This window comes from Mastomys coucha, unplaced genomic scaffold (assembly GCF_008632895.1).
Source record: "Mastomys coucha isolate ucsf_1 unplaced genomic scaffold, UCSF_Mcou_1 pScaffold5, whole genome shotgun sequence".
NCBI classification, from domain to species: Eukaryota; Metazoa; Chordata; class Mammalia; order Rodentia; family Muridae; genus Mastomys; species Mastomys coucha.
The window spans coordinates 27,181,236-27,206,203 of NW_022196911.1; the positions used below are offsets into that span (position 1 = coordinate 27,181,236).

Genomic DNA, 24,968 nt, shown 5'->3' on the forward strand with positions numbered 1-24,968 from the left:
TAAAGAAAAAGAGGCTATCAGGCTTGAGGGGGACATAGGAGTGATTCAGGGGAGGGTATCTGGGAGCATAGTGGGGGAGGAGAAAGTGATGTAATTCTATTTCAACTAAAAATAAGGGGCTGGAGAGATGGATCAGAGGTTAAGAGCACTGGCTGCTCTTTCTGAGGACCTGGGTTCAACTCCCACCAGCCACATGGCAGCTCACAACTGTCTGTAACCCCAGTTCCAGGGGATCTAACACCCTCACACAGACATGCATGCAGTCCACACACCAATTCACATAAAATAAAAATAAACAAATCTTTAAAAAATAAAATAAATTTAAAATCAGAGAAAATGAAGAAATAATCACTGAAAATGGGACTGTAGAGATGGCTCAGGGGTTACAAACACTGGCTGCTCTTCCACAGGGTTCAACTCCCAGCACCCACATGTCAGCTCACAACTGTCTGTAAGTCCAGTTCTAGGGAATCTGATATCCTCACTTAGATATATATGCAGGCAAAACACCAATGACATAAAATAAAGGAATAAATAAATTTCAAAAGAACATATTCATAGATGGGTATGGTGGCACATGCATTTAATGAGGGCAGAGGCAGGTGGGTCTCTGTGAGTGAGTTTGAGACCAGTCTGGTCTACTTAGTTTAGGACTAGTCAGGGTCACACAGTGAGGCAGGAGGAGTGGATATATTCATGGCATATGCAGTTTTAACATAATAGAAATCTTGGCTATATGATGGTGGTGATTGCCTTTAATCCCAGCACTTGTGAGGCAAGGGCAGATAGAACTCTGAGGTCAAGGCCAGCTTGGTCTACATATCGAGTTCCAGGACAGTCAGGGCTTACAGAGAAACCTTGACTCAAAAAAACACAAACAAACAAACAAAAAAAGGAAAAAAAGAAAAGAAAATAATAAAAATATTGAATGTTAAAAGTTAAGGAGCATGAATATGAGATAAGAAACTAAATCTGTTTATTATTTTCCTCATCTAAGGGGTTCTTGCTTTTTATTTTTATTCATGTATATATTCATATTTCACATGTATGTGTATATGCACAGTTGTGTATGTATACATGTTTGTATATATGTATGTTCATGTGTGTATTTGTGTGTATATGTGTGTGCATGCATGTTTGTGTGTATATGCATGTTCATGCATATGTGTGTTTGTGTATGTATATGTGCATGTTCATGTGTGTGTGTATATATATGCATGTTCATGTGTATATATGTTTGTATGTATGTGTATATGCATGTTCATGTGTGTGTGTATGTGCATGTGTGTGTATGTTCATGTGTGTGTGTATGTGCATGTGTGTGTATGTACATGTGTGTGTGTGTGTGTGTGTGTGTGTGTGTGTGTGTAGGCCAAAGACTGACTACCTCTGCTGTCATCCTTAGGAATCCTGTCACCTCCACTGAGAGGACATTTCTCCTTGGCCTGGAGACCACCTATTAGGCTAAGCTGTCTACCCAGCCACATCAGGGAAATGAAAAAGAGGCTTAGCAATACGAATTAAAGAAAAAGAGGCTATCAGGCTTGAGGAGGACATAGGAATGATTCAGGGGAGGGTATCTGGGAGCAGAGCGGGGGAGGAGAAAGTGATGTGTGGCTGGGTACACCACGGCCAGAGCATATATAAGTGGGTTCTGAGCAGAGGTTATCCCAACAACCCCCAAGCATTTACTTTTTTCCCCTTTGGTTGATATCCTTTATGGGTGCTAAGGACTTAATCCCTGGCCCTGATGTGGTCTTATAGAGTCTGAGCCCCACCAGTCCTGGGGACTGCAGGGGACAGCAAGCTTTCTGAGGGCAGCCTTGTTGCCTTTCTAGAATAAGGAAGCCTGGATGACCCCAGGAGAAGTCTCAGAAAGACAAAAGAGCAAGAGCTTGAGAATATACAGGCTGCAGCTTTATCAGAGCCCAGTACCAGGGAAGTGGCCTGCCTGCCTGCCCTGATTTTACTAAGTACAGACTCTGGCACCACACTCACTTTCTGAAAGGGAGACCCAGAATCTGCTGTGACCTAGAATTCCAGGACCACCAACCAAAAAATACACATGGAGGGACCCATGGTGCTGGCCACATGTGTGGCAGAAGAAGGCCTTGTTGGACATCAGTGGGAGGAGAGACCCTCGGGCCTGCAGGTGTTCGATGTCCCAGTTGTCAGAGAATGCTGGGGCAGGAGGATGGGAGTGGGTAGGTGGGGAAGCACTCTCATAGAGGCAGGGGAGGGGGAGGGGAAAACATTTGAAATGTAAATAAATATCCAAGAAAAAAAACACACACACAACTGGACCGCAAAGTGCCACTGCTCAGTTTCAGCCCACTTTCCAGCGCATGCGCATGCGGGTGAGTCAGAACCAGCTTTAAGGAGTAGGCAGAGCTGCAAGCCCAGTGGCAAAGCCCTCTCCTAGCTTGTGCAAGGCAGGCCCTCCATCCCCAGCACCACCATAAAGTAAGGAGACAGTTCATTCAAAATGTGTTCTTGCAGCAAGACATTTTTGGTTGGTTGGTTTTCGTTTTGAGTGTGTTTAACGTATTCCATGTGCACTGATCCCTCCGATGGTCTAGGAAGATTGAAGAAAAGAGAGGAGGATAAATTCACATTTATCCTGACCTGTGTAATCCTCCAAGAGCATCACAGGGAAATTTTCCAGCCATTGACAAGTGGTGTCCATACCTTCCTCATTTTTGTGTATTATTTTAATTGACCCATCATAATTACAAATATGTATAGAGAGTATAAGGGTGCCATGTGATGCTTTGATGTGTGTACATTGTAGAATGATTAGATTAAGCTAATTAACATGTCCTAACTCTGATTTCTTATATTTAGACATTTCAGATTGACTCTTACTTTGAATTGTTTAATACATGTCTCCTTAATTATAACACAGTTGACTTGTGTAAAACATTATGCATTACTATATAGCTCATAATATACTAGCGATTATTGTTATATATTGTGCCACTTTCTCAGTGCTGCTCAGCAGATCTCAAAATGCACCCTTCTCTTCTCCCTTCCAAACACAACCAGGCGGGATCCAGACAGGCCCTGCTTTCTGTCTGACATTGTACATCAGAGAAACAGTTCCCTGTGCCCGAGTTACCTTACCGAGTTACATTACCGCGGAGAGAAGTGGTCGGCTGTGCACAAGGCTCCTCACCGGATCCTCCTGGCGCTTTAGTCCCCTGCGGACCTAAAGCACCGGTCAAGGAAACAGGGTGTGGGGGGGGGGGGGGGGGGGGGAGGACAGGCGAGGATCTTGCTTGCTTGGCACCTTCTTTCAAACTTACAAAAGTTTGGCTCCCTAGAAGTTCCTCCTCCGGTCTCCTCTCCTCACCGATACTCTCCATTCTCTTCACGCTCAATTTTTCTCTCTCCTTTTCTTTCTACTTTCCGTTTTCCTGCTCCCTCCCTGGCTTCCCCTCTCTCCTGGTGCTCTGGGACCAGCAACCCCAGGCAGAGGCTGAGCATAAGGCCTTCAGTGATCCTTAAGCAGCAGGCTAAGACCTGGTAAGAGAAGTCAGGCTAGGAGAAGGTCCCCGCCAGAGTCGGGAGTACCAAACAATCTTCGCATAAGTCACTGGGTCTGGGGAAAATCTGTTGGTGCCGGCCACCCTGCAGCAAGCCCTGGAGCTTTCCTCCTATCTGGGATAACACACTGGAATACCCTGCTGTTGGGGATGCTCTTACGTTAATGCTCAAAGTCTTTCAAGAAAGCCGTGACTATTGTTTCATTCGGGAAGGGCAAACCTTGTGCAGGAGAGCCTGAGTCTGCCCACTTTTCTGCAGGTCATCCCCGAGGTCTTTCCCGAGGTCTTCCCCCGAATGTCTTCCCAGACCCTTCCCCCCAAACCCCCCTCAAACCTGACCTCAATCGCTTTCCTCCCTCTGCTTGACTGCCTTGCCAACTAGAAGTTTCTTTCTGACCTTGGAGAGTTCACTGACACTCCCTCATCGGCCCTCAGACTTGATGCCCAGGATGGAAATGCCTAAATTAGGCTAGTCTCTAAGGACACCTATCATGGGTTCCTGGTGTTCAAAGGAAAGCAGCTTATGGCCTTTGTCCTGTGGATTTCACTCTGGGCTGCCCCATCCCTGCCATGGCCCATGCTGAGTTCTAACTAGAAACCAAAGCCCTACTGTGTATGAATATCCCTTTTATAAATTACCAAGCATCCGAAAACCTAAAGAAAACTTTTAAGAAGACAATCAGGAAAATGATAAAATAGTAATAATATTAATTAACAATAATAAAATATCACATAAAATAATATGACAAAGGTTCACTAGCTAATAGAAAAAGAGACATCAAAACATCAGGAAGAAAAGAAGTGAAAAGCCCAGTAGTTAGAACATGCAAAGAAAAATATCAGAGGTTTACAGGCACTTTTAAAATAAGCCTGCTGTGGTGGACACCTTTAGTCCCAGAACTCTGGCATCTCTGTGAGTTCGAGGCCAGCCTGAACTCTACAGTGTGAGTTCCAGGACAATCAAGGCTACACGAAAAAACTGTCTCAAAAAAAGTCAATCAATCAAAATAATTTAGAAAAATCATATGCTGTCTTCACCTAATATGTAAAAAAAAAAAACTGTTTTAGAACTACCAAATTGTATGACTGTATTAAATAATGCTTATATTTCACTCATATTCCAAGAGAAAGGTGTCGGGTTTTTATGGTTTTGTTTCTAACCTGTAGCCACCTTAGTTTGGCTTTTTAGAAGCATGAAGACAGCTGAGACAGCTCAGGGCTCACAGGATAAAGGCATTGCCACCAGCCGTCCACCTGATTTTGATTCCTGGGCCCCACAAACTGAGAGAGAAATGACTCCTGAAACCTGTCCTCTGAGCCCCTTGTGTGGGCTGTCACAGCATGTACACACAACATTTTCATTTTTTAAAGGATGCATTTTAGGGTTTTTTTTTTTTAATGTAAAAACATGGAATTTAGGATTGAGACATGGCTAGGTAGACTGTTGCTGGAGAGGCCTTAGATCCTGTTCTTACCACCAAGAACAAGACCCAATGCAACAGCCATGGGATTTTAAATCTGCTTAGACTGCTTGGTAGGATCTGACCCATCACTGTACACCAGAGAGACATCTCAGGGACAGAACTCCATTGTCTTTCAATGCAGAATCCATTTGCTTAATATACACACAACCTGAAAGTCATTTTTTGGCACGGTGTTATTGCCCTTTCTGTTTGATGGGCACACAGAGCCCCAGTATGTGGGAACAGGGGCCGTTGTTTCATACCGTGGGCATCTGGGCTTTTAGTCAGGAATATTCAACCTGGAATATATTAATACAATGAGAGCAGAAAGAGTTGACAGCTCCAACCTGGCAGGACCTCATAAACCCAACCCACGTTACATAAATATTGTCAGGCACAGAGTCACCCTCCTTCATGCTTGGGTATACAGTGAAGCCCAAAAGTAGGTAATCTCGGTTTCCGGTCAAGAGTGCTGTGTGGTAGCACCCATCTGTCATTCCAGCATGTCCCTAAAGGAAAGAGAAAGAGGGGGGAATTGTAGTTAGCTGAGGAAGCTCAGGCTCAGGGCATCTAGATGTTCTATTTCTTGTGTTCAGTTTGGGAAAATACACAGGTTGTTTCACTTTTAATCTGTGCCCTTCTGTATTGGAGCAAAAAGTCCTGAGAACTAGGAAGGCTCCGGAGAGCAGAGGGAAACAGAGCTGCTGCCCCTGCGCCTGCCTGCCTGCCTGCCCGCGGGATGGAAGAAATAGAGCAGGAGCAGCTGCCCCGCCTCTCCTCTCTGCCTCTCCTCTCACCACCTCTACCAACCAGGCAGTATAGCTTCCCCTCCAGAAAAGGTCTAAGTCCCTGGTGATGACATCCATAGGGCAGGAAAGGAGCTGTTCACTCTCTGGTCTCCCACTTTCTGTTGGAAGGAAAGATGCCCTTCAAATGTTTCTTCAAACAGAGCTCTGCCATCTCCAGATCCTGGAAGGACCAGTTGTCAGAATAACGCAAGAGCCCAGAGCCATGGCTCCCAAATCACTGAGCTGTTCAGCTTGCAATCTGTGGGTTTCACCACAGCATAGGAGGCTCGGGGCCCACCTTATGAAAACACTATTGGCTCCTGTACCAGTATTCTGCTATTGCTAAGAATCAGCTTCGGTTAGGGCTGGGATAATATGGACCGGCCCACTGGGAGAAGGCCAACCTAAAGAATAAGATTCAGAGATGCCTCTTCCCTTAGCACGAGGGAGAAGGGCGATGCTTGCCCCTACTTTGTTTCCATACAGAAACTGCTATCTTAGGTAAATAAACCCTGATAAATGACAAGGGAGATTTTCCCAAGGCCTAGATTATCCTGGGGCTGTGTTTTGGTGGGTGGTCCTCTCTCAGCAGTTCAGTAATCCAGAATGATCCTGGACAATTGGAAGGGAGCAAGCCTGTATTGAAGCCAAGAAGTGATTCCCCACCCCCACCCCTGCAATGGCAGTGTGTGTTGGTGTGACAGAAAGGAGGTTGGATATGCCTGAGATGGACCTGGCTGTTGGAAACCCATGCTGATGAGGACAGAGGGCATCTGAGAGGGTTTCTTTTTCTTTGTTTAAAAAGGAAGCTACAGCTGGCTGAATATAGAAAAAAAAAATGAAGGGTGGGCACAGAACAATGCTTAGACGAGCAAAGAGCATCTGGGTCTACCTGGCTGATCAGGGTGTCTTAGAACCATGAGGGCACAGGCTGCAGAGTCCTGGCCCAAAGATTTCCTCAGGAATCACTCACTAAGAAAAAACTGCCCAAGCAGTGGCCACTTGTAACCACTCGCTACCTTGGCTTTCCTGTGTTGGCTAAGGTCGTAAAGCAGTCCCACTCCGGTTCCTTGCGGGCTGGAAGTGGAGTAGTTGGACCAAAGGAGAATGGCTGGATTCTGAGGTTCACCCGGTCCTCTCCCTGCCAAAGTCATCCTGGGTTTAGGGAAAGCTGGGGCCAGCCTGGAGCGCTCTGAGATCCAAGGGCCCCTTCGAAGAATGAGCCTGATTTTCCTTCACACAGACAAGCAGTCAGCTCGCTGCTCTGCTGTTCCCCGTGTCCCCACACACCCCTTCTGAGTGACAGTGTGCCCCAGTGACCCCCTCCATGTCCCAGAATCTTCACCCGGGCTGCAGCATCTCCTTCCCACCCTCCAGGAACGCGAAGGACAGCGGAGCCGAGGGGGCAGCGTGTGACCCCGAGCGGAAGGGCCCCAGTCTGGGTCCTAATGCGGGTGGCGTCTCTCTTGACAGGCAGCGTTTGGGGACAACAGCGGGAAAGGGAGATAAGATGACATACCAGAGCAGATTTGGTGTGCGCGCTGATACTCCTGGCCCGACAGGAAACTCGGAGCTATTTAAAAAGACCCTATCGATTACTTTATCTTCCCCGGAGGAAAGCTTCTTGCCGAGAGACAAAAGATGTCCCCTACCTAAAGATACAAGGCCACACAGCAGAGGGTTTGCACAGGCGACGCGCGGGCCCTGGGAGCTCAGAGATGCCTTTACACCCGGCAGAGACTGAAGTTTGACTGGAGTGAGGCGGGGCGGAGCCACCTCGGGTCCCCGTGCACTCCGGAATTGTGAGCTCTCCCGCAAAGTCCCCGCGCGTGTTGTTCACACTAACTGGTGTGCCTCTGAGTTCCATCCGTACTCCTCCCAAGTTTAAATGCTTCTTTTAAGGGCTTGAGTGTCTGCAGCCGTCATGTGCCCCTTGAAAGCGTGGCGTTTGACACTGTTCCTTTAGCGTCTCCATCCCGCTTTTCTCCAATTCCTGCGCTGGCCGAAAATCCTGCGGGAGTAGAGGCTCCACTAACCCGGAGTTCCATGGCCCCGAAGTCCCCAGCCACCCAGGGAGGCTCTGGGTAGACCCTGATTCCCAACAGTCCACAGTCTGGGCTTTCCCCGTGTGACAGTTTGCCGCCTACCGGTTCACAATCCGCTCGGCCCGCGTGGGAGAAGGCGGCATGTTCCGTGGGACACCAGTTTATTTTATGCACATTAAGGGTTGTAAAGCACGGTCTGAAAGAAAAAGATGGTGCGGAGAGAGAAAAGGCAGTGATGATCTGGGACCGTGCGGCGACCATTTACAGCCTGATTTACGGCAGTCCTGGAAGGAGGCGGAGGCTCCGCAGCTGCCCGCAGGGTTTCAGCCACCCGGATCAGGCAGTGAGTGACTCTTCCACTCCAACCACAGCCCGCGGCACACTCGGACACCAGGCTCGTCCGCGAAGCTAGGAGCGAAACCCCAAGCGTGGCCGGCAGTTGCGCGTTGCTCAATCTGAGATCTCACGCCCAAGGCGTCTGCAGAGCTGCCTCCCAGAGCTCCGCACCATCGCTAGCAGAGCTCTGAAAGCATCTTGAAGCCTTGACCCCCTTCAATGTCACCTGATTTTTCAAATTATCACCTTCTGAGACGCGACCCGTTTAGGCTCTAGCGCTTTGCAGCGGTCTGGGCAGGTGGAGGATCTTGTTAGTGGCACTGCGGACCCGGAGCTGAGGGGAAAGAACGCGAAGATAAGGAAACCGGCTGCAGAGGTCGGAAAACGGCTCCCATCGCATCCATCAAACCGATCAAAGTGACCAAAGAGAAATTCCGTGTTTTGGGAACGTCCCCGCCAAAAGCACGAGAAAAGTGTGAAGAAACTAACTACAAATTTTAGGTGCAAAAAAATTATAAAGGAGCACACAGAATTTGAAAAAAAACACACATTCTACTATTTGAGTTTTCCATAAACACACAAATAAAATCTGCGGAGGACGGGCTCCTTCACGTCTGTGACAGACCCTGGACAGACTAACCGGGAAGAGCTCATTTAAAATGTCAGCGTTTCCTGTATTTCTCCAAACTCTCCGCGAGCTTTTCCACCTGCACAGACTCACGGGGCAATGTACGCATGACCTTGTTAATTGTAGTTGAGACTTACTATGTCTCAATAAAGTGAATCGTAGTCAGCACTTGACCAGCAGATGAGGCCCCTGAGCCCAGTCCCCAGAAACAAGTAGAATATATATTATGCATAATTTATATATATTTATATTACATTATATGTGTGCATATACATCACACACACATGTATGTATGTATATGTTTTGGGTAAGGTAACTGGAGGCTAAAGGGCTTGCTGTATAAATTCCCCCTTTCCAAGTTTGTTGTTCGGTTTTGTGATATGGTACCTATTTTTTAAATAAAAGTAGTCACTTTTTTTTTCTATTGCTAAGGAAACCTAACACAGCTGGACAAGGTCCAGGCTTCCTCAGCAGCGGCAGGGAGCAGTCCAGGTTGATCAAGCTCCCAAAGTTCTTAGGAAAGAGGGAGCTTGCTAACATTCGGCTCTGTTTTCTTTTTGTTTGTTTTGTTTTTTAATATATTTAACCTGAGGAGAAAGGAGGACCTAGAAGTTTTCTGGTGGTTATGTGTGGCATGCATATCTCCTCCTGTAGCTGAGGGCAATTGGAGACCTACGGAAAGCTTTCGAACGCCGAACGCTGTTGCGTCCAGCTCCAGCGAGCTGCAGCTCAATCCCGCTCTAGGCAAAAGAGGGAACTGGAGGTCATTCTGGGCAAGGCTGGGGTGGCACGCTTCTACCTGGAAACCTTTCCTTGTGAGAAAGTGGATTCTGAAAGTGGTGTCCCTATGAGGTCAAGAGGTCCAAAGTGGCCCTGTGACAAGTGAAAGATTCTAGGACCACAAAAGTTCCCACTATATATAAGCAGACCATGTAGGAAATATTTGCACCAATTCCTGTGCCCCAAGATAGGAGAGAGACACCTCAATCTGGTTAGCAAGACTCTAGATCTAGTCGGGGTTCACCAGAGAGTTGCCTAGAGCTCCCCACTCACCCAGGGAGGATGGACAAACAGGCCTAAGCTAGGCTAGGCCACTGAACTCCTCCCCCAGCCGGGCCAGGTCCCATGGTGGTCAGGTCTTGAGTCTTTGATCACACCTTTTGGCCAGCCTCCTTCTCCAGTTTCCCCTTGGTGCATTGAGAGATGGACCTGTCTTTCGTGAGCCTGTTCCAGTGTGCCTTCAGGTGGGCACTTTGAGACAAAAAAAAAAACCACTTCAGGGAAAAGCCAGAGGGCAGCTTTGCTGGAGAGAAGCTGGGATCAGATCCTGCTGGACAAAGCTCACACACACACACACACACACACAGGGCCCTAACCTATCCTTTCTGACCCCCACCATGGTGAGTTTACTGGATTGCCACTTGGGCTCTCTGTCACAAACTTCACTTACCTTTGATTTTTAAAATTCTAAAATGAGAGAAAAGGCATATAAATCTACAGTTTTAACCTTTGCCCAGAATTCTGGTCCATGGCTCCAAAAGCAAAAAAATAAAAATAAATAAAATAAATGAAAAATAAAAAAATCTGTTTTCTCAAGATTACTACAATATACTATAATGTTTAATTTCAGATCCCCTTCCTCATATTCAAAGCTTCCTTTAACATTTTGTTAATCCTCAATTTTAAAAAAGTTGACACTCCTAGCTTCCAAATAAAGTACAGACAGGTATAGGGGCTCACGCCTGTTATCACAACATTTAGAAAGCTATCTATCTATAGATAGACAGACAGACAGATAGATGCTGGTGATTGGTAAAGGGTAGTTGCTAACAAGCCTAAAGATCTGAATTCATACAAGAAGAGAGCTAACTCCAGCAAGTTGTCCTCTGACATCTCCCCCCCCACCACACACACACACAAATGTTAAACAAGTAAGTAAAAATCAATGCTCAGTGACAGAGGGCTTGCTTACATACACAGTGTGCCAGAAAGGAGAGAGTCTGTATCTTGTTTGATATTTAATGTATCACAAAATGTAGTCATACTCCTAAATATAAATATAAATATAAATATAAATGGAACTCTTTCTCTTCCTACATCTGCAGTTTTACTTGGTACAACATGATTTTTAACTTGTCTCCCAAAATACATATACTGGGTTGGATTTTTAAAAATTATTTTCATTCTTAAAAAAATTAAAGTGCAGAGGAAGTATTTTATTTGCATATGCATGTGTATCTGCATAAAGACACTGGCCGTGAAAACACTCCATCATATGGTTTGTGCAGTTTACATGTTGACAGAGCCAGAGAGGGTTTTCAATTCATTCTTCCATTGAACCACACAGAAAGGTCACTTGGCAAAAACCAGCAGACCCGGTATCAAGCTCAGGCCCAGTAACGCTAGGCAAACCCTCTTCCATTCGATTATGTCCACAGTATAAATGGATGTGTAGATTTTTTCCCCTAATTTTGTTCGACTTTATTATTTATTGGGAAGTTAGGAGTGTCAATTTTTTACATTCGTTAGTCTGATACCTCTCTGGTTTATTTGACATTTCTTAACTTTTTTTTTTTATTTACTGTCCTCTCCACCCTCTTTTTTCCCAGCAAGGTTCTGCTAGTCTTGGGCAATATTACAATTGTTCTGTTGAGTATTTTCCTTATTCATTTACCAGGACATGTTCTAGATATATTATTAAAATTCATTATTTCATTATGTATTCCTACTATTGTTCTCTCTAGATTATTTTTTCTTTAGTTCTACTTATGGTATCTTTGGCAACATTTTAAAGCAATCGCCTGTGGTTTCTCAATCTTTTCTTCTATTCTCCCTCAAAAATAAGCAAACATTCCAAATTATTATCCTTATCATGGCTAACACTTAAAGATCATCATATGTATGTTGTATGTGAATCAGGGTGCACTTGTGGAAGTCAGATTCCTGAGAATCACACTCAGGTCCAGCTTGTTTGGCAAGCATTTACCCACCTGGTCAGTGAAGATGAAGAGGTGGAGAAAATCAGGCCAAATACCCCAAAGGGAGTTGAGTCTGGAGTCCTCAAAAAACAGGTGGAAGTCCTGACTTCTCCAGACAGAAAGACACACACTCCTTACCAGGCTGCCCTACTTCTCTCCTCTGTGGTTTTCAGTTCTTTCTAAGACCGGGATAGCTTAGTCTTGGAAACAGCACACTGGGGGGCTGCTCTCTGCCTGGCTCAGTCCTTGTACCTTGGGGCAGAGCCAAAAAGTCCTAGCCTTGTGACCAGGACCTCAAATATATGGACGGAGTCAGTATTTCCAGGGCTCTGCCTGGCGACCTAGAAAACAGAACTGTTGGCAGATATGGTGAGCTCAACCCAAAACGAAAATCTGGAAACTTGTTAAAAAAAAAAAAGTTAGGATCGGGATAGAGCAAGAACAGACTATCACACACTCTGATGCTAAGAGGGAGAACAGAGGAAGGTTTCCCAGTCTGTGAAAGTAGATTATTCAGAAAAGCAAAAAGCACAAATACCCAAATAGCAATCAGTTAATGAACTAGTCAACAAAAATGGCATATTCGCACAACTGGATATTATTTAGCTGTACAGATAAATGTCACAAGGTGATGGGATCTGATAAACACTATGCTAATTGAGAGATACCAGACACAAAAGGTCACTTATAATATGAGCTTGTTTCTAGGAACCACTCAGGCGATGCAAATCCATAGAGGTGAGGAGATTCGTGGTGACTGGGGCTGAGAAGGGTGCGTGGAGGTTGAAGGCTGAAAGTTTCTTGGGCGTGGGTGACCTCAAATTGATTGTGGAGTAAGGAGAATGAAATTATCACAGTAGGGCCTTAGCAAAAGGGTGGGGGGAGTGGGAGGAGGGGTTACATCTCAAAGACGTTCTTATTCTGTGTCCCTCTCTCTGTATCTCTCTCTGTCTCTGTCTATCTCCGTCCCTCCCTCCTCCTTGGTGAAGAATTCCCCTTCTGGAGGACAGCGTAGGGAGCCTCCCAGGTTCTCTTTGGCAGCAAGCATCTTGCTTTTTTCCCCCCCATTGACAAACAGGAAATGGCGATCGCTGCTTCTAGTCTGGGAAGGTAGCCTTGAGTCACTCTCTCCTGCGACCATCTTCTCTTAGACAAGTGGTCTGGCAAGAGGACCCAAGACGCACCACCTCCGAGGGCGCCAGCGCCTAGGATGGCTGAGTACCTGCAGCCGGAGGCACACCTCGTTGCAGAGCCGGCCGGCCCTGCGCGACCCGCGGGAAGGAAGCACGGGCCAGGCCAGGAGGCGGCCGCGCTGCTCATCCATCAGCCGGACGAAGAGCAGAGTCGCGCTCTCCGCCCTCTGTTTGCTTTCTCGCCAATTATTGCCGCGCCGCGGCCCCTTTGTTGATACAGTAGTCCGAAAAAGTGCTAATGTTCATTTATCAGGGGGCCCGCCGGGGACTCCCTAGAGTTGCGATTCTTCCCAAAATATAAACATGGGGCGAGCGTCCCAGACAGAAACCCCCATCTGTTTCCCTGGCGCAGGCCAAGAGAGCGAGGCGTTGTTGAAGATAAAGCTACGGATAACGCTGCCTGTCTCCAATGGACGTCTCCCCGGCGCATTAATGACATTCCGGGTGATAGTTGCAGCTTATCTTTCAATTAATCATATATACCTTTCACGGCCGGCGCTGCTGATTGCAGGAAAGGGCCCCCCACCCCCACCCCGGCTCGGGCCGCGCCGATCGCTTTTCAATCAATAATAATTTATTTACGCAGGATGCGCTGGAGCTACGCCGGAATTTGACTAATCCTAAAGCACCAAGTCTTTAAAAGGCAAAGAAATAACTGCAAATTTTCTCTGTCTCCTTTGTTTCTGCCCCTCTCAACTGAAGGTGGTGTTTGGCCAAGAGCTTCTTAGGGCACAAGCCAGGTTGATCCAGCAACCCTTGGAGAGAAAGACGTGTCCCTTCCCAACCATTGTCACACACACACACACACACACACACACACACACACACACACACACACAGTGCAATATATATCATTTGATATTGATTGGAAGACAGCCAGGACAGAAGCCACACTGGAAAACGCTCTGGACAGCTCTCTGCAGAACCCCCCACGGGTCACCCCAATTCTGTTTTGCCTATTTGTCTTACTTACTCTGTCCCGTTTCCTCTCCGAAGAGAAAGGCCAGGGCCTTTTCACCAAGGTTGTAGGGGTGGGAAAGTCACTGATTTTGTTCAAATTAGAAGAGTTTTCTTCCTTTTTCTTGACACCTGACCCACAGATCTGTCAACTCTGGGAGCCCTTATATCTGAAGAAGGTGATAAATCCTCACCACATTGATTTGCAAAGGAAATGTCCCCTCTCAAAACTATCTTTAAAAAAAAAAAAAAAGACTTAAAACAGGGATCCCGGATGCGGCCCCAATATACCCCCCCCAATTAAATGGTAATATTTCAGTCGGCTCACACTAATCTTTCAAACTGTCATCGCGATCCGCAGGGCCAGCGGATTCACTTAACAGGACTCCCAGGACCCTCTCCCGAAGCTGTTTTCAGCAAGACATTTAATTGAATCGGATGTGGCTCGTTTGCCAGACGTCACCGCCTGGGTGATAGGCCTTCCTCCGACCCACACAAACCAATCTTCAAAAGCAAGGAGGGTCCCCAGCTAGCTTGGTTCAGAACAGTAACTGTAATGTAACCAAAAGTTGTGACAAGGGAGGAAAAAAAAAAACGGCGAAGTCAGCAAACTGCTCGGCCTTCGAGGAGCGGGGGAATATGGTGGAAGGAGAGGAGTGGGAGACAGAAACAGTCGGGGTTTTGCACCCCACATCTCTGAAAAGGCTCCCTCTGAAGTTGGAGCTAGCTGCTTCAGGACGCCCTGTGGTCCTTGAGTTGAGATCTCACTATGGCTCCCAGGTCTGGCACAAACCGCTGGAGCCTGGAATTGGGTTTTCCCCGAGCTGAGCTGCGTGCTTCACAGTGAGCCTGGAGCTGGGACTCCTTCTCCCTTAGTTGAAGACCCAAGGCCTTGGGAGTTTGGGCTTGAGGGAAGGCAGGAAGAAAGACAAATCTATGCTTGCCAGCGCCCAGTGGCCCACTGTCCTGCCAGGAGGGACAGTTCACATTCTGCATTCACAAAAATTTAGGTCTCTGGTCTTGGGCACCTGACTTGTTTGGCTAACCTTTGACCCTACATCCACACCCCCTTTTTTTCTATTCCAAAAGTCTCTTCTCTGAGGGCCAGGTTCTTCATATCCTTTGCCTTCTGCCAACTCTGGGAGCCCTTATATCCAAAAATAGGTGATAAACCCTCACCACATTGATTTGCGAGGTGTGGTGAGATAGGGGTGGTGAGGATTTATCAGAATCGGAGTGAGGAGCCCACGCTCTTCCAATCGCTAGCCTTACCATTCCTTCGATGGGGTAGATTTTTGCCTTCTCTTTTTGAGATTACAGCCGGAAAAAGGCCCACTCTGCTGGGGTCTGGGAGATCCCAGGTGTTTCTTAGATCCAGGCAGTTGTCTTAGTACTGAACGTGGGATCCTTAAACCCTGGCGGTTTTCAGACAGAAGCAGCACTTGGCTGAACACCCCACACACACACACCTGGCCAACTCTGTCCTCCACCCGTGGAGTAGAAGTCTCTGTAGGTCCCTGGGGGATTGAGGCTAGAAAGGGTCTGGGAAGTTAGTGGCCTAGGAGGGGTAAAAACTAAATCAGGAGAATCCAGCAGACAGCCCACAGGACAGCTCTCCTGGGGAAGCTGAGCTGAACCTGTGCTGGCTTCCTCACAGAAGAGTCAATTCCTGTGAAAGCTTCTCTCTGGAGAAGGTGCCTTGGCAGACAGCTTAGTCTGAAGCAGGTGGCCACTCCCACTCCCACTCCCACAATTAGCCACTTCACCTTTCCATTCAGATCAGAACCCCTTGGGGCCTGTCTGGAATCCTGGATCGAATTTGGTCCTGTAGGTCAAAATACCGTTCCCCCACCCAGTTCCTAAATTGATGTGTTATCGTCCCAGAACGACTATCTCCGCCTCTGTGGCCTCTGTGCTTCTCTTCCTATGTAGGCTACTCTTAGGCAGACTTCAGTAAACAATATTGTAGTCAGTCTTGATCCCTGAAAAAGAAAAACTTCCTCTCCTGGCTTTCTACCCATCCTCACTAGCCCATTTAGTGATACAGGATACAGTGCAAAAGAATATTTATTCAAATCCTAGACCCACCTCAACCCTGCGTTTAGACCCAGCATACCAGAATCAGGTATTTTCTTTGAGTGCATCTGGCTGGGATTTTCAGGCTAACTGCAATCTCCTTGCAGGAGTGGGAGACTATTCGAAATGTGTCGCGGCCCCTTTAAAAAAAGCTGAGCAGAATTTTTTTTTTCCTATCCCTATGTCTATATTAGGTGACGCAGAACTGCCCGTCGCTCCTGTCATCGAGGCCCCTGGCCCAATGGCAGGCTGAATCCCCCCTACTCCGGCCTGCTCCCGCCTCTTCTGCCCCTGGTGCTCCGCGCTACCTGCTGCCGCGCGCCACATCCAGGGCAGAGAGGCGGGTGCGCGGGCGGGCGGCGGGCACCATGCGGGGAGGCTGTCCCCGGGGGTGGGCAGCGCCACTCTCTGCCACCCACCTGGCTCTGTGAGACCGGCGTTGCCACCATGTTCCCCAGCCCTGCGCTCACACCCACGCCCTTCTCAGTCAAAGACATCCTGAACCTGGAGCAGCAGCAGCGCAGCCTGGCGGCTGGGGACCTGTCTGCGCGCCTCGAGGCCACCCTGGCGCCCGCCTCCTGCATGCTGGCCGCCTTCAAGCCCGAGGCCTACTCGGGGCCCGAGGCGGCAGCGCCTGGCCTGGCAGAGCTGCGCGCGGAGCTGGGCCCCGCGCCTTCGCCCCCCAAGTGCTCTCCTGCCTTCCCAGCTGCCCCCACATTTTACCCGCGAGCCTATGGTGACCCTGACCAGGCCAAGGACCCTCGGGCGGATAAGAAAGGTAAGAAGAACGCCAAGCCCTTCCCCTCTGGAATCGCTTTCATGCCCAAAACCCTAAGCCAGGAAACCTAGGCCTGACAGCAGCTCGTCGGGGTGAAAGACTGGGAGCGGGGACTTTGGAGGCTAAGATTCCAGGTTGTCCAGGATCTTCTCGTCCCCGGAAGTTTAGAGGGAACGGGACGAATTTAGAGGACCAGAAAAGAGAGAGAGAGAGAGAGAGAGAGAGAGAGAGAGAGAGAGATTAAAAATTGTTTTCGGCCTACAAAACCCCAGTAGGTTAGGGCCTTGCTCTTGGATCTGTTACAAAGTTAAGCTATCTAACAATTCAAGGTAGAACAAATCTTTGTATTGGAGAGTTAAAATCTCTTTCAGATTTGGGGTTATTTTGAGACACTGAGAACTGCTAAGCAGAAAGCTTAGCCCCGCAGATCCTGGGCCTTGTGTAGCCCACCCTGCCTTTCTGGGCCTTGCCTCCTTTGTGCCAAAAGAGAGGCGTCTGGGGACAGGGTTTTGAGGTGCGATGCTGTGGATGCCAGGAGTTGGGGCTAGCTTTGTTTTTCCAGTACAATCTCCAGGCAGGATCAGGCAGAAATTCCTTCCCGGGAAATGTTGGGAAATACGGAAAGAATAAAGACACCGAGAAGTGCAGAGCAGGCTTCCGAAGGTGGCCGAATGCCAGACATCTCAGAGTAGGAAGGGGGGACTCCTGGCCAGCTCACAGGAGAAGGGAAGACCCAGGCCCAGCTCCAGATCTGAGCAAAGCCAGAGAGGCCCAATGGCTTCTGCGAGTTAGAAAAGCCTTCCTAGGTTTTCTCTAGGAGCAGAGAGAAGGTCCAGGAACATCGGAGGAGGAATAGAGGAGGACTAGAACTGATTGCTACCAACTGGAATCCTACAGGGCCGGTCTAAAGGCCTCTGTCCTCCCACGGTTACTGGGAAGTCCAGAAGCCGCGCAAACATCAGCTGGCAGCCCTGCTGGAGACGCCAAGCTTTGGGCCTTCTAGTCTTTTAATTGCTTGTTTAAAGACAAGCTGACCACCCGAGGGTCAAACTGGAGTGTTCCTAATGTAATTCATTCGCTCCGAGCATCCTTATGATTTTATTTTCTTTGCAGCCAAAAAAGCTAAATCACTGACTGCCATGAGAACGTGAACTATCCCGGGAAGGGATTTGGGATGGGGCACCCGAGATTTCTCTTATTTTGTTTTGTCCTGAAACAAGTAAGGTGTCCAAGCCACTTAGGCTTTTCCCAGATGCGCAATTGCACCAACACCGAACCGTGTGGGGCCCCATGCACTCGGCGATGAGCCTACGCGGAGCTGGGCGTCCCGCACGGGACTAGGGTGACACCCCCCCCAGCACCCCCACCAGGGCCCTGAGCTCCTGGGTCCGCCGCTCTAACCCACCATCTCTCTGCCTCTCCTCCTCTTCAGAGCTGTGCGCGCTGCAGAAGGCGGCGGAGCTGGACAAAGCCGAGACGGACGGCGCCGAGCGACCACGAGCGCGGCGGCGACGGAAGCCACGCGTGCTCTTCTCGCAGGCGCAGGTCTACGAGCTGGAGCGGCGCTTCAAGCAACAGCGGTACCTGTCGGCGCCCGAGCGCGACCAGCTGGCCAGCGTGCTGAAGCTCACGTCCACGCAGGTCAAGATCTGGTTCCAGAACCGTCGCTATAAGTGCAAGCGGCAGCGGCAGGACCAGACTCTGGAGCTGCTGGGGCCGCCGCCGCCGCCCGCGCGCAGGATCGCGGTGCCCGTGCTGGTGCGCGACGGGAAGCCCTGCCTCGGGGACTCGGCGGCCTACGCTCCCGCCTACGGCGTGGGTCTCAACGCCTACGGCTACAACGCCTACCCCTACCCCGGCTACGGTGGCGCGGCCTGTAGTCCGGGTTACAGCTGCGCCGCCTACCCCGCCGCGCCCCCCGCAGCGCAGCCCCCAGCCGCCGCCGCCGCCGCCGCCGCCGCCGCCAACGGCAACTTCGTGAACTTCGGCGTCGGGGACTTGAACACCGTGCAGAGTCCCGGGATGCCGCAGGGCAGTTCGGGCGTCTCCACGCTGCACGGCATCCGAGCGTGGTAGGGAAAAGAGCCCGTTCGGGGTGCCCCGGACCGACTCCCACCATTAGGAGAAGGGCGATGCCTCCGGGGATGGAAAGGCTCTCCCCCACTATGCCCTATACCTCGGATGTCATACCCACCCTCGTGCAGGCCTGGGACTTTTCTCCGATCCATCCCCCTTTGTTGACCTAGCCTGGTGTCTCGGCCCTGGGAGAGCCCTTCTAGGGCCACGGGCACCCTCGACGGATTCCACAGTAGGACCCCGGAGCCTGGGCCGGGCGCCCGGGCCCTGGTTGTCTTGCCGCCGCCCACCCACCCACCCACCCGTATTTATGTTTTTACCTGTTGCTGTAAGAAATAAGAACCCTCTTCCCATTAAAGTGAGTGCGCTAACGCACGAGTGCTTCTTTTAAGATTATCGAACGAGCACAGAGCGAGCGCAGAAGCCTCCAACAGGTCTCGGGCATGGGACATATTAATAGAACCTGCACCGAAAAAAGCTAAGACACCCCGCGCGCCCCTCGTTAGGTGTTTTCTGAGGTCGTCCTGTATTTTCGGAGGGGCGGCCTCTGCCCCCCCCCTCCGCGAAGAGCGTGAGGGGTTTTATGACTTGCTTGTGAGTCAATGGGTGTAGAGGGTCAGCGTCTTCTCGCATTAGAGAGGCAGTAAAAGCTGACCGTAGAGCGCCCAACCTCAGCCCGACCTGCCTCACTGTTGCTGGCACCCTAAGTCGTCTGCCATAACTCCACAGCCCTTTTACCGATGGAAGAGCCAAGGACCCTTGTCAGCTTCCCCGAGACTCTGCCCCTCAATGGATGCCCCTCGGGTCCTGAACCTAAACCTAAACCGGGTGGGAGAGGGTGCTCCCATCTATCTTGGGGTGGGATAAAGGGGACTGTGTGAGTCCACGCGTGCATTAGGGGGCGATTCTCCAACCTGACTGGCATCTTTTCTCCGTATGGCAGTGATTTCACTGTAGTTAACACAGCTTCGATTGACCCACACCGCTCTGCGGGTTTTACAGTTGAGAGAACAGGTTTGGTAAAAATGGGGTAGACGTCTTGCCTACTGGGCGTCTCAAGTTTTTCTACTTTAGCGTCTCTAACCCCAGTACTCAGGGCCTGATAACTAACTTCTACTTGGAAATCAGAGTGGATCCTGGCTTTGTCATCTCACTGCTTTTGAGCAGTGGCTAGGTGGCAAAGTCGCAGGGCCAGCAACCCTAGATGCAGCCATGATACTGCTGTGGAGCCGAGCTCTGCAGTGAGCCTGGCTTAGTAAGGCTGGGTCAGGAGTCAGCACTGTGCCTCAGTGGGAACCAAGCAGCTTGCCAATGTCACCTCCTAACCCCCACAGTGGAGGAGACGACTGTAGGTGCTGCCACTTAGGGTTCTCTGGGAGTGTGCAGAGGGGAAAGATGCAGTTGCATGCAATTAGTTGCCCATGCCAGAGCTCTGGGCTGGGCCGTTTGAAGAAAGAGAAAAGTGTGTGCGCGCCCCCCCACACACACACACACCTGAAGCAGGCAGCACTGCCCACAGCTAGGGGGATGCATTCAGCTCAGGCCCTAGCATTCTATTTCCTGGGTCTAAACTATTCCATTCTGCGGGCCGCTGCCACTGCTTGCATCCCGGGGTAGCTGTAAATGACCTTAACATATGATTGTTTGTCTGTTTGTTTTGCAACTCATAAATGAGGTTATCATGTTCATGCACTTTGCAGATGACAGCATCCTGTCACCATGTCAAAAGGCTGGACACACCTGCCAGTGTGCTCTGTCAGGTTCTCTGTTGCTGCATGCAGGCCATGCGTCCCATCTCTCAGAGGGGTGCTCTGAAGCTCCTCAGCTCAGCTAGGGTACCACTCCTCCATTGATCAGTCCAGGTGCCCAACCCACGGTCTAATTCAGTCTGGAAAAGTCCTCTGGAAATCACCCACATTCTCAAGATTAGGTTTTGCCTCTCTGGGTCCTGCTGAGGCTCGGGGTTGCCTCTGTCTCTTTCAACTTACATTTGTGTCCAATAACATCAGAATAAGGTTTTCTTCTCACTTAACATTATAAGTCACCCCTGCTCTCACACCCCTCAGTGCTGAGGAGATACCCAGAGCCTTGAAGAGTTTTTTGTGATGTCTCCTTTGCAAGCCTTCTCTTTCAGGGATCCAAAAAATGACACGTTTGCTTGCTTGCTTGTTTTGGGAGATGGGATTTCACTGTGTAGCCCTGGTTGTTCCGGAACTCGAACTCAATCTGTAAACCAGGACCAGGCTGATCTTGAACTCAGACATCTCCTCTGCTGGGAGTAAAGGCCTGCTCCTTCAGCTACTTTGGCCAAGCCTATTTCTTCTTCTCAGGAAGCTCAAGACTGCTGTGGCAGCTGGTACCAATAAAAGGGTCATCTAAAACTAGGCCCAGAGAGCAGAATTCTTTCTAGAATTTCTGGAACTTAATCCACTTTCATTTGCATTCAGTGCAGTTCAGCTTGGGTTCTGAGGAGTTATTATCTACTAAAGGAACAGCAGGATGATTCCTGAGGCTCACAAACTAGATGACTTCCAAGCAGGCTTATTACTCTCATTGGCCAGCCAAAGACAGTTTTCTGAGCCCTGGAGCAGCACTGAAGGAGTTTTCAGTCCCAGAGTCTAGGCAACCTTGGGTCGGGAGGGGAGTGCCCTCCTCTGGTCTTCCCCTCCCCTATTCAAATCACTGTTAGTTTTGTTTTTCAATTGTCACATAAAGGATGTGTGCAGAATAAGATTTAACTAGGACAAAAACACGGGAAGGAGGGGCCATCAAGAGGTTAAGAGGCAGAACTCAGCCATGGGAAGGCACAGGTCTGACATCAGTCTGAGAGCACAGGGAATTAGTTTCACTTGTTTATTTAAAAAACAAAAAACAAAAAAACAACTCTCGAACAGACCTTGCACAGTTTAAAAATATTCTGAGAAAAATAGTAGTAGTGGAGGAGGTGAGCTCTTGAAATCAGGATCCAGCAGGTGAAGCCAGGTCACCCCTCCCCAGCCAGGCCCTGCTGCACTCATCCCAAGGTCCCAAGGTTTGCCTGATTGGAACACTCTCTGACTTAATTAGAATAGCCCCGCCTTCTGTATTAACGTCAGTTTTGTTGCTTTGTTTGTGCACATACAGGGAAGTGTGTGTGTGTGTGTGTGTGTGTGTGTGTGTGTGTGTGTGAGAGAGAGAGAGAGAGAGAGAGAGAGAGAGAGAACACTGTGTTGCCCTGTGATGTTTGAGGGCAGCCATGCAAATGTCACCACACACCTGTGAACCCTGGGTCCCTGAGATGCAACTCAGGTCCTGGGCCTTGCCCTACTGACCAACCATGCCTTCTCATTTTGTTTAAACTGTCCCAGAAGCCAACAGTGGGTTGTGTATCTAAATACCACTATTTAGCCAAACAGAGGGGACCTTAGGACCCAGACCTGAGAAGCACCCACAGGTGGCCCCTAAGGTCTTTGAAACTTTCCAGAACATTTTTTCCCAACTCTCCCCACCCCCAGCAGGTCTTGGCTGGAGACAGCAGCCCATGCTCCACCAGTCTTTTAGACCAGGCTCCTGGAGAAAGGAGCTTTGGCCTGGTATCATTGAGTCGTTCACAGCAGTGAACAGTGAGCTGACTGCTTTGGAGCTTTGAACCCTCAGAGTAGTGCTGGGAAAACAGGTGAAAAAGTGATCTTGTTCCCCATCCCCAAAGGACCAGGAGCTTGCCCAAGGGCACACAGCCAGCACTTGCCTCCAAATCCCAGCAATCCAACTCCAGAGCATTTTTCCATGTGCCTCTCAGGGCTGGCAAAGAACATACACCAAAAAGGTCTTTTAGTCATTTAAGCAACACAGTGATGAGATTAGCTCCCACCCGGTGGGAGAGTTCCTCATTCCCCCTCTCTTTAAACCTGTTAAGGGATTCCTCAACAGGAAGGCATGCTAGCTGCTTCAGCTCTTGGATTGCTAGGTTGCCAGTCTAACCTTCTGGCTCCATTTCAGAATAGTGTGAGCAGTGAAGGCAGTAACACAAGGTGATAAGCTAGAGCCTGCACACACACACACACACACACACACACACACACACACACACACACCCGCATTTAGATGGCTGTGAGGATGGCTTCCTGCCTTATACCCTCTGGTACAGGCTAGGGGTGGGGTAGGGTGATAGCACTAACTGCTGACCTTATATCTCTTTTACCATCTTCCCAGGAGGAAATCAACAGCCAGCCAGACAAGACTTCACCTACCTAAAGCCACTCAGGGTTGAATCCAGAAGGTTCCAGGAGAATGACTCCCTAGGCACCCAGCCCACAGTGGCTGACTCTGTCAGCTGTAAGACCACTCCTTGGCTTCACTGTACAGTGGAAGGGAAGTAAGGCTTTAAAGAGTCTTATATATTGCCCTGTCCCTAACACTCAAGAAATAGCTAAGCTGAGGGTTGACACCAGCCTCTGCTTTCCATCAGACCAGCCAGCCTCCAGCCAGGCCCCACTAACTTCCAGTTTGGTGAGGACCACACTTGGCACAGGTTGGCTCTGCTGATCCTACTGTTACAAGCTTCTACACTGACAGCGGGGTAAAGAGGGCTCTCGGGGGCCAAGGAGGCCCACAGAAACCTTGTATGATCTCCCACAGGAAGCGTGACTCCCTGGTGACTTTGAGGTTGACCCCTCCTTGCATTTGAAAGAGGAATTTGAGGCTGGAGAGATGGGTCTGTGGTTAAGGGCACCTGTTGCTCTTGCACAGGACCAAGGTTGGTTCCCAGCACCCACATGGTGATTCAAGGCCATCTGGAACTTCAGTTCTAATGGATGATGTCCTCAGGCACTGCATGCAGGAAGTGTACACACCCATAGACATAACATAAAAGTAAAATAGAAGTTTCCTCTTTTCCCCCCAAATCCATCAAACATTACAAATGTCACCTTATTTGTCCTCCGTCCAGTTCCCTGACTGACTAGTACAAGAGCCTATAGACGCTCTTGGGGGAAGAATTGAGGTTTATGACATATGAGTGCTTGGTGCTTTAAGATGCCCCTGAATGGATCACGGGTGCATGCAATCCCAAAGGGCTCAGGATACCAGCATGCTCTCTGTAACTTCGGAAGTTTAGAACTGAGAGGGGAAACTGGGCCGATGGCTCAGTGGTTAGAGCACTGGCTGCTCTTGTAGAAGACCTGGGTTTGGTTCCCAGCACCCACATGGAGTTACAACCACTGGTATCTCCGGTTCCAGTGGATCTGATGCTTACAAAGACTCTGCCCTCATCCGGTACACAGACATACATTCAGGCAAAGCACCCAGACACGTAAAATAAAATCAAAGAAGATATTTTTAGAAACAGGAAAATTCAGAGAAAGTATGAAGGTCTAAGAATAGATAGGATAGTCATAAATGAGGCAGGGAGATCGTTCCCTATCAGACAAGGAAGCAGCTAATATCATGGTGTGACATCAGGGAGACAGACTGTCAGTGAGGTAGACGAGTGCCCAGAATCAGAACCACATAGGACTGGAGACAAGTATGTTTCTGAAGGTCAGTGGGGAAAAGTGTGGATTTTCTATAAATGATCCTCACATCCTAGAGCTAACCCAGCCCAGCCCCACCAAGCCTCTGAGACAGGCACTTGATGATCATGTGGCTCTAAGCCTCTATAAGACACAGACCAAATGAAATCAAGTCCCTACCTTACATCACTCACAAATCATATCCGGGTTGTAAATAAACCTGTGCAAAATAAGGCTCCTCAACATCTAGGGATAATGTTAGGAAATGTTTCTAGGTCTTAGAGTAGGAAAAGAGCACAAGGCCAGAGGGAAAGGGTTAAACCAGTACTCCCTAAGATAGACAGCAAGGGAAAGGGTTAAACCAGTGCTCCCTAAGATAGACAGCAAGGGAAAGGGTTAAACCAGTGCTCCCTAAGATAGACAGCAAGGGAAAGGGTTAAACCAGTGCTCCCTAAGACAGCAAGGGAAAGGGTTAAACCAGTGCTCCCTAAGACAGCAAGGGAAAGGTTTAAACCAGTGCTCCTTAAGATAGACAGCAAGGGAAAGGTTTAAACCAGTGCTCCCTAAGACAGCAAAAGAAAGGTTTAAACCAGTGCTCCCTAAGACAGCAAGGGAA

The 24,968-nt window shown here is 49.2% G+C and overlaps 1 protein-coding gene and 1 long non-coding RNA gene across 3 annotated transcripts; one reads left to right on the top strand and one right to left on the bottom strand.

Moving 5' to 3' along the window:
- Positions 1-5,200: 5,200 nt before the first annotated feature.
- LOC116079140 lies at positions 5,201-9,950 on the bottom strand. Of its 2 annotated transcripts, XR_004113772.1 has the most exons (7): positions 9,859-9,950; positions 8,424-8,511; positions 7,944-8,037; positions 7,449-7,807; positions 7,316-7,369; positions 6,816-6,937; positions 5,201-5,517 (listed from the first exon to the last, which is right to left on the bottom strand). It is a non-coding gene; the product is annotated as an uncharacterized LOC116079140 (long non-coding RNA). The 2 variants fall into 2 exon arrangements; XR_004113773.1 differs by lacking the exon at positions 6,816-6,937 and having other exon boundaries at positions 7,316-7,807.
- A 6,259-nt stretch (positions 9,951-16,209) lies between these two features.
- Positions 16,210-19,234, top strand: Nkx2-5 (NK2 homeobox 5). The gene is made up of 2 exons (XM_031354884.1): positions 16,210-16,787; positions 18,220-19,234. Exons 1-2 carry the CDS (start codon positions 16,457-16,459, stop codon positions 18,861-18,863), a joined length of 975 nt encoding a protein of 324 aa, XP_031210744.1. The 5' UTR covers positions 16,210-16,456; the 3' UTR covers positions 18,864-19,234.
- The last annotated feature ends 5,734 nt before the right edge of the window (positions 19,235-24,968 follow it).

Coding starts and splice junctions, on each gene's coding strand:
- Nkx2-5 (XM_031354884.1), top strand. CDS start 16,457: ATGTTCCCCAGCCCTGCGCTCACACCCACGCCCTTCTCAGTCAAAGAC. Junction 16,788..18,219: donor CCCTCGGGCGGATAAGAAAG/GTAAGAAGAACG, acceptor CCTCCTCTTCAG/AGCTGTGCGCGCTGCAGAAG.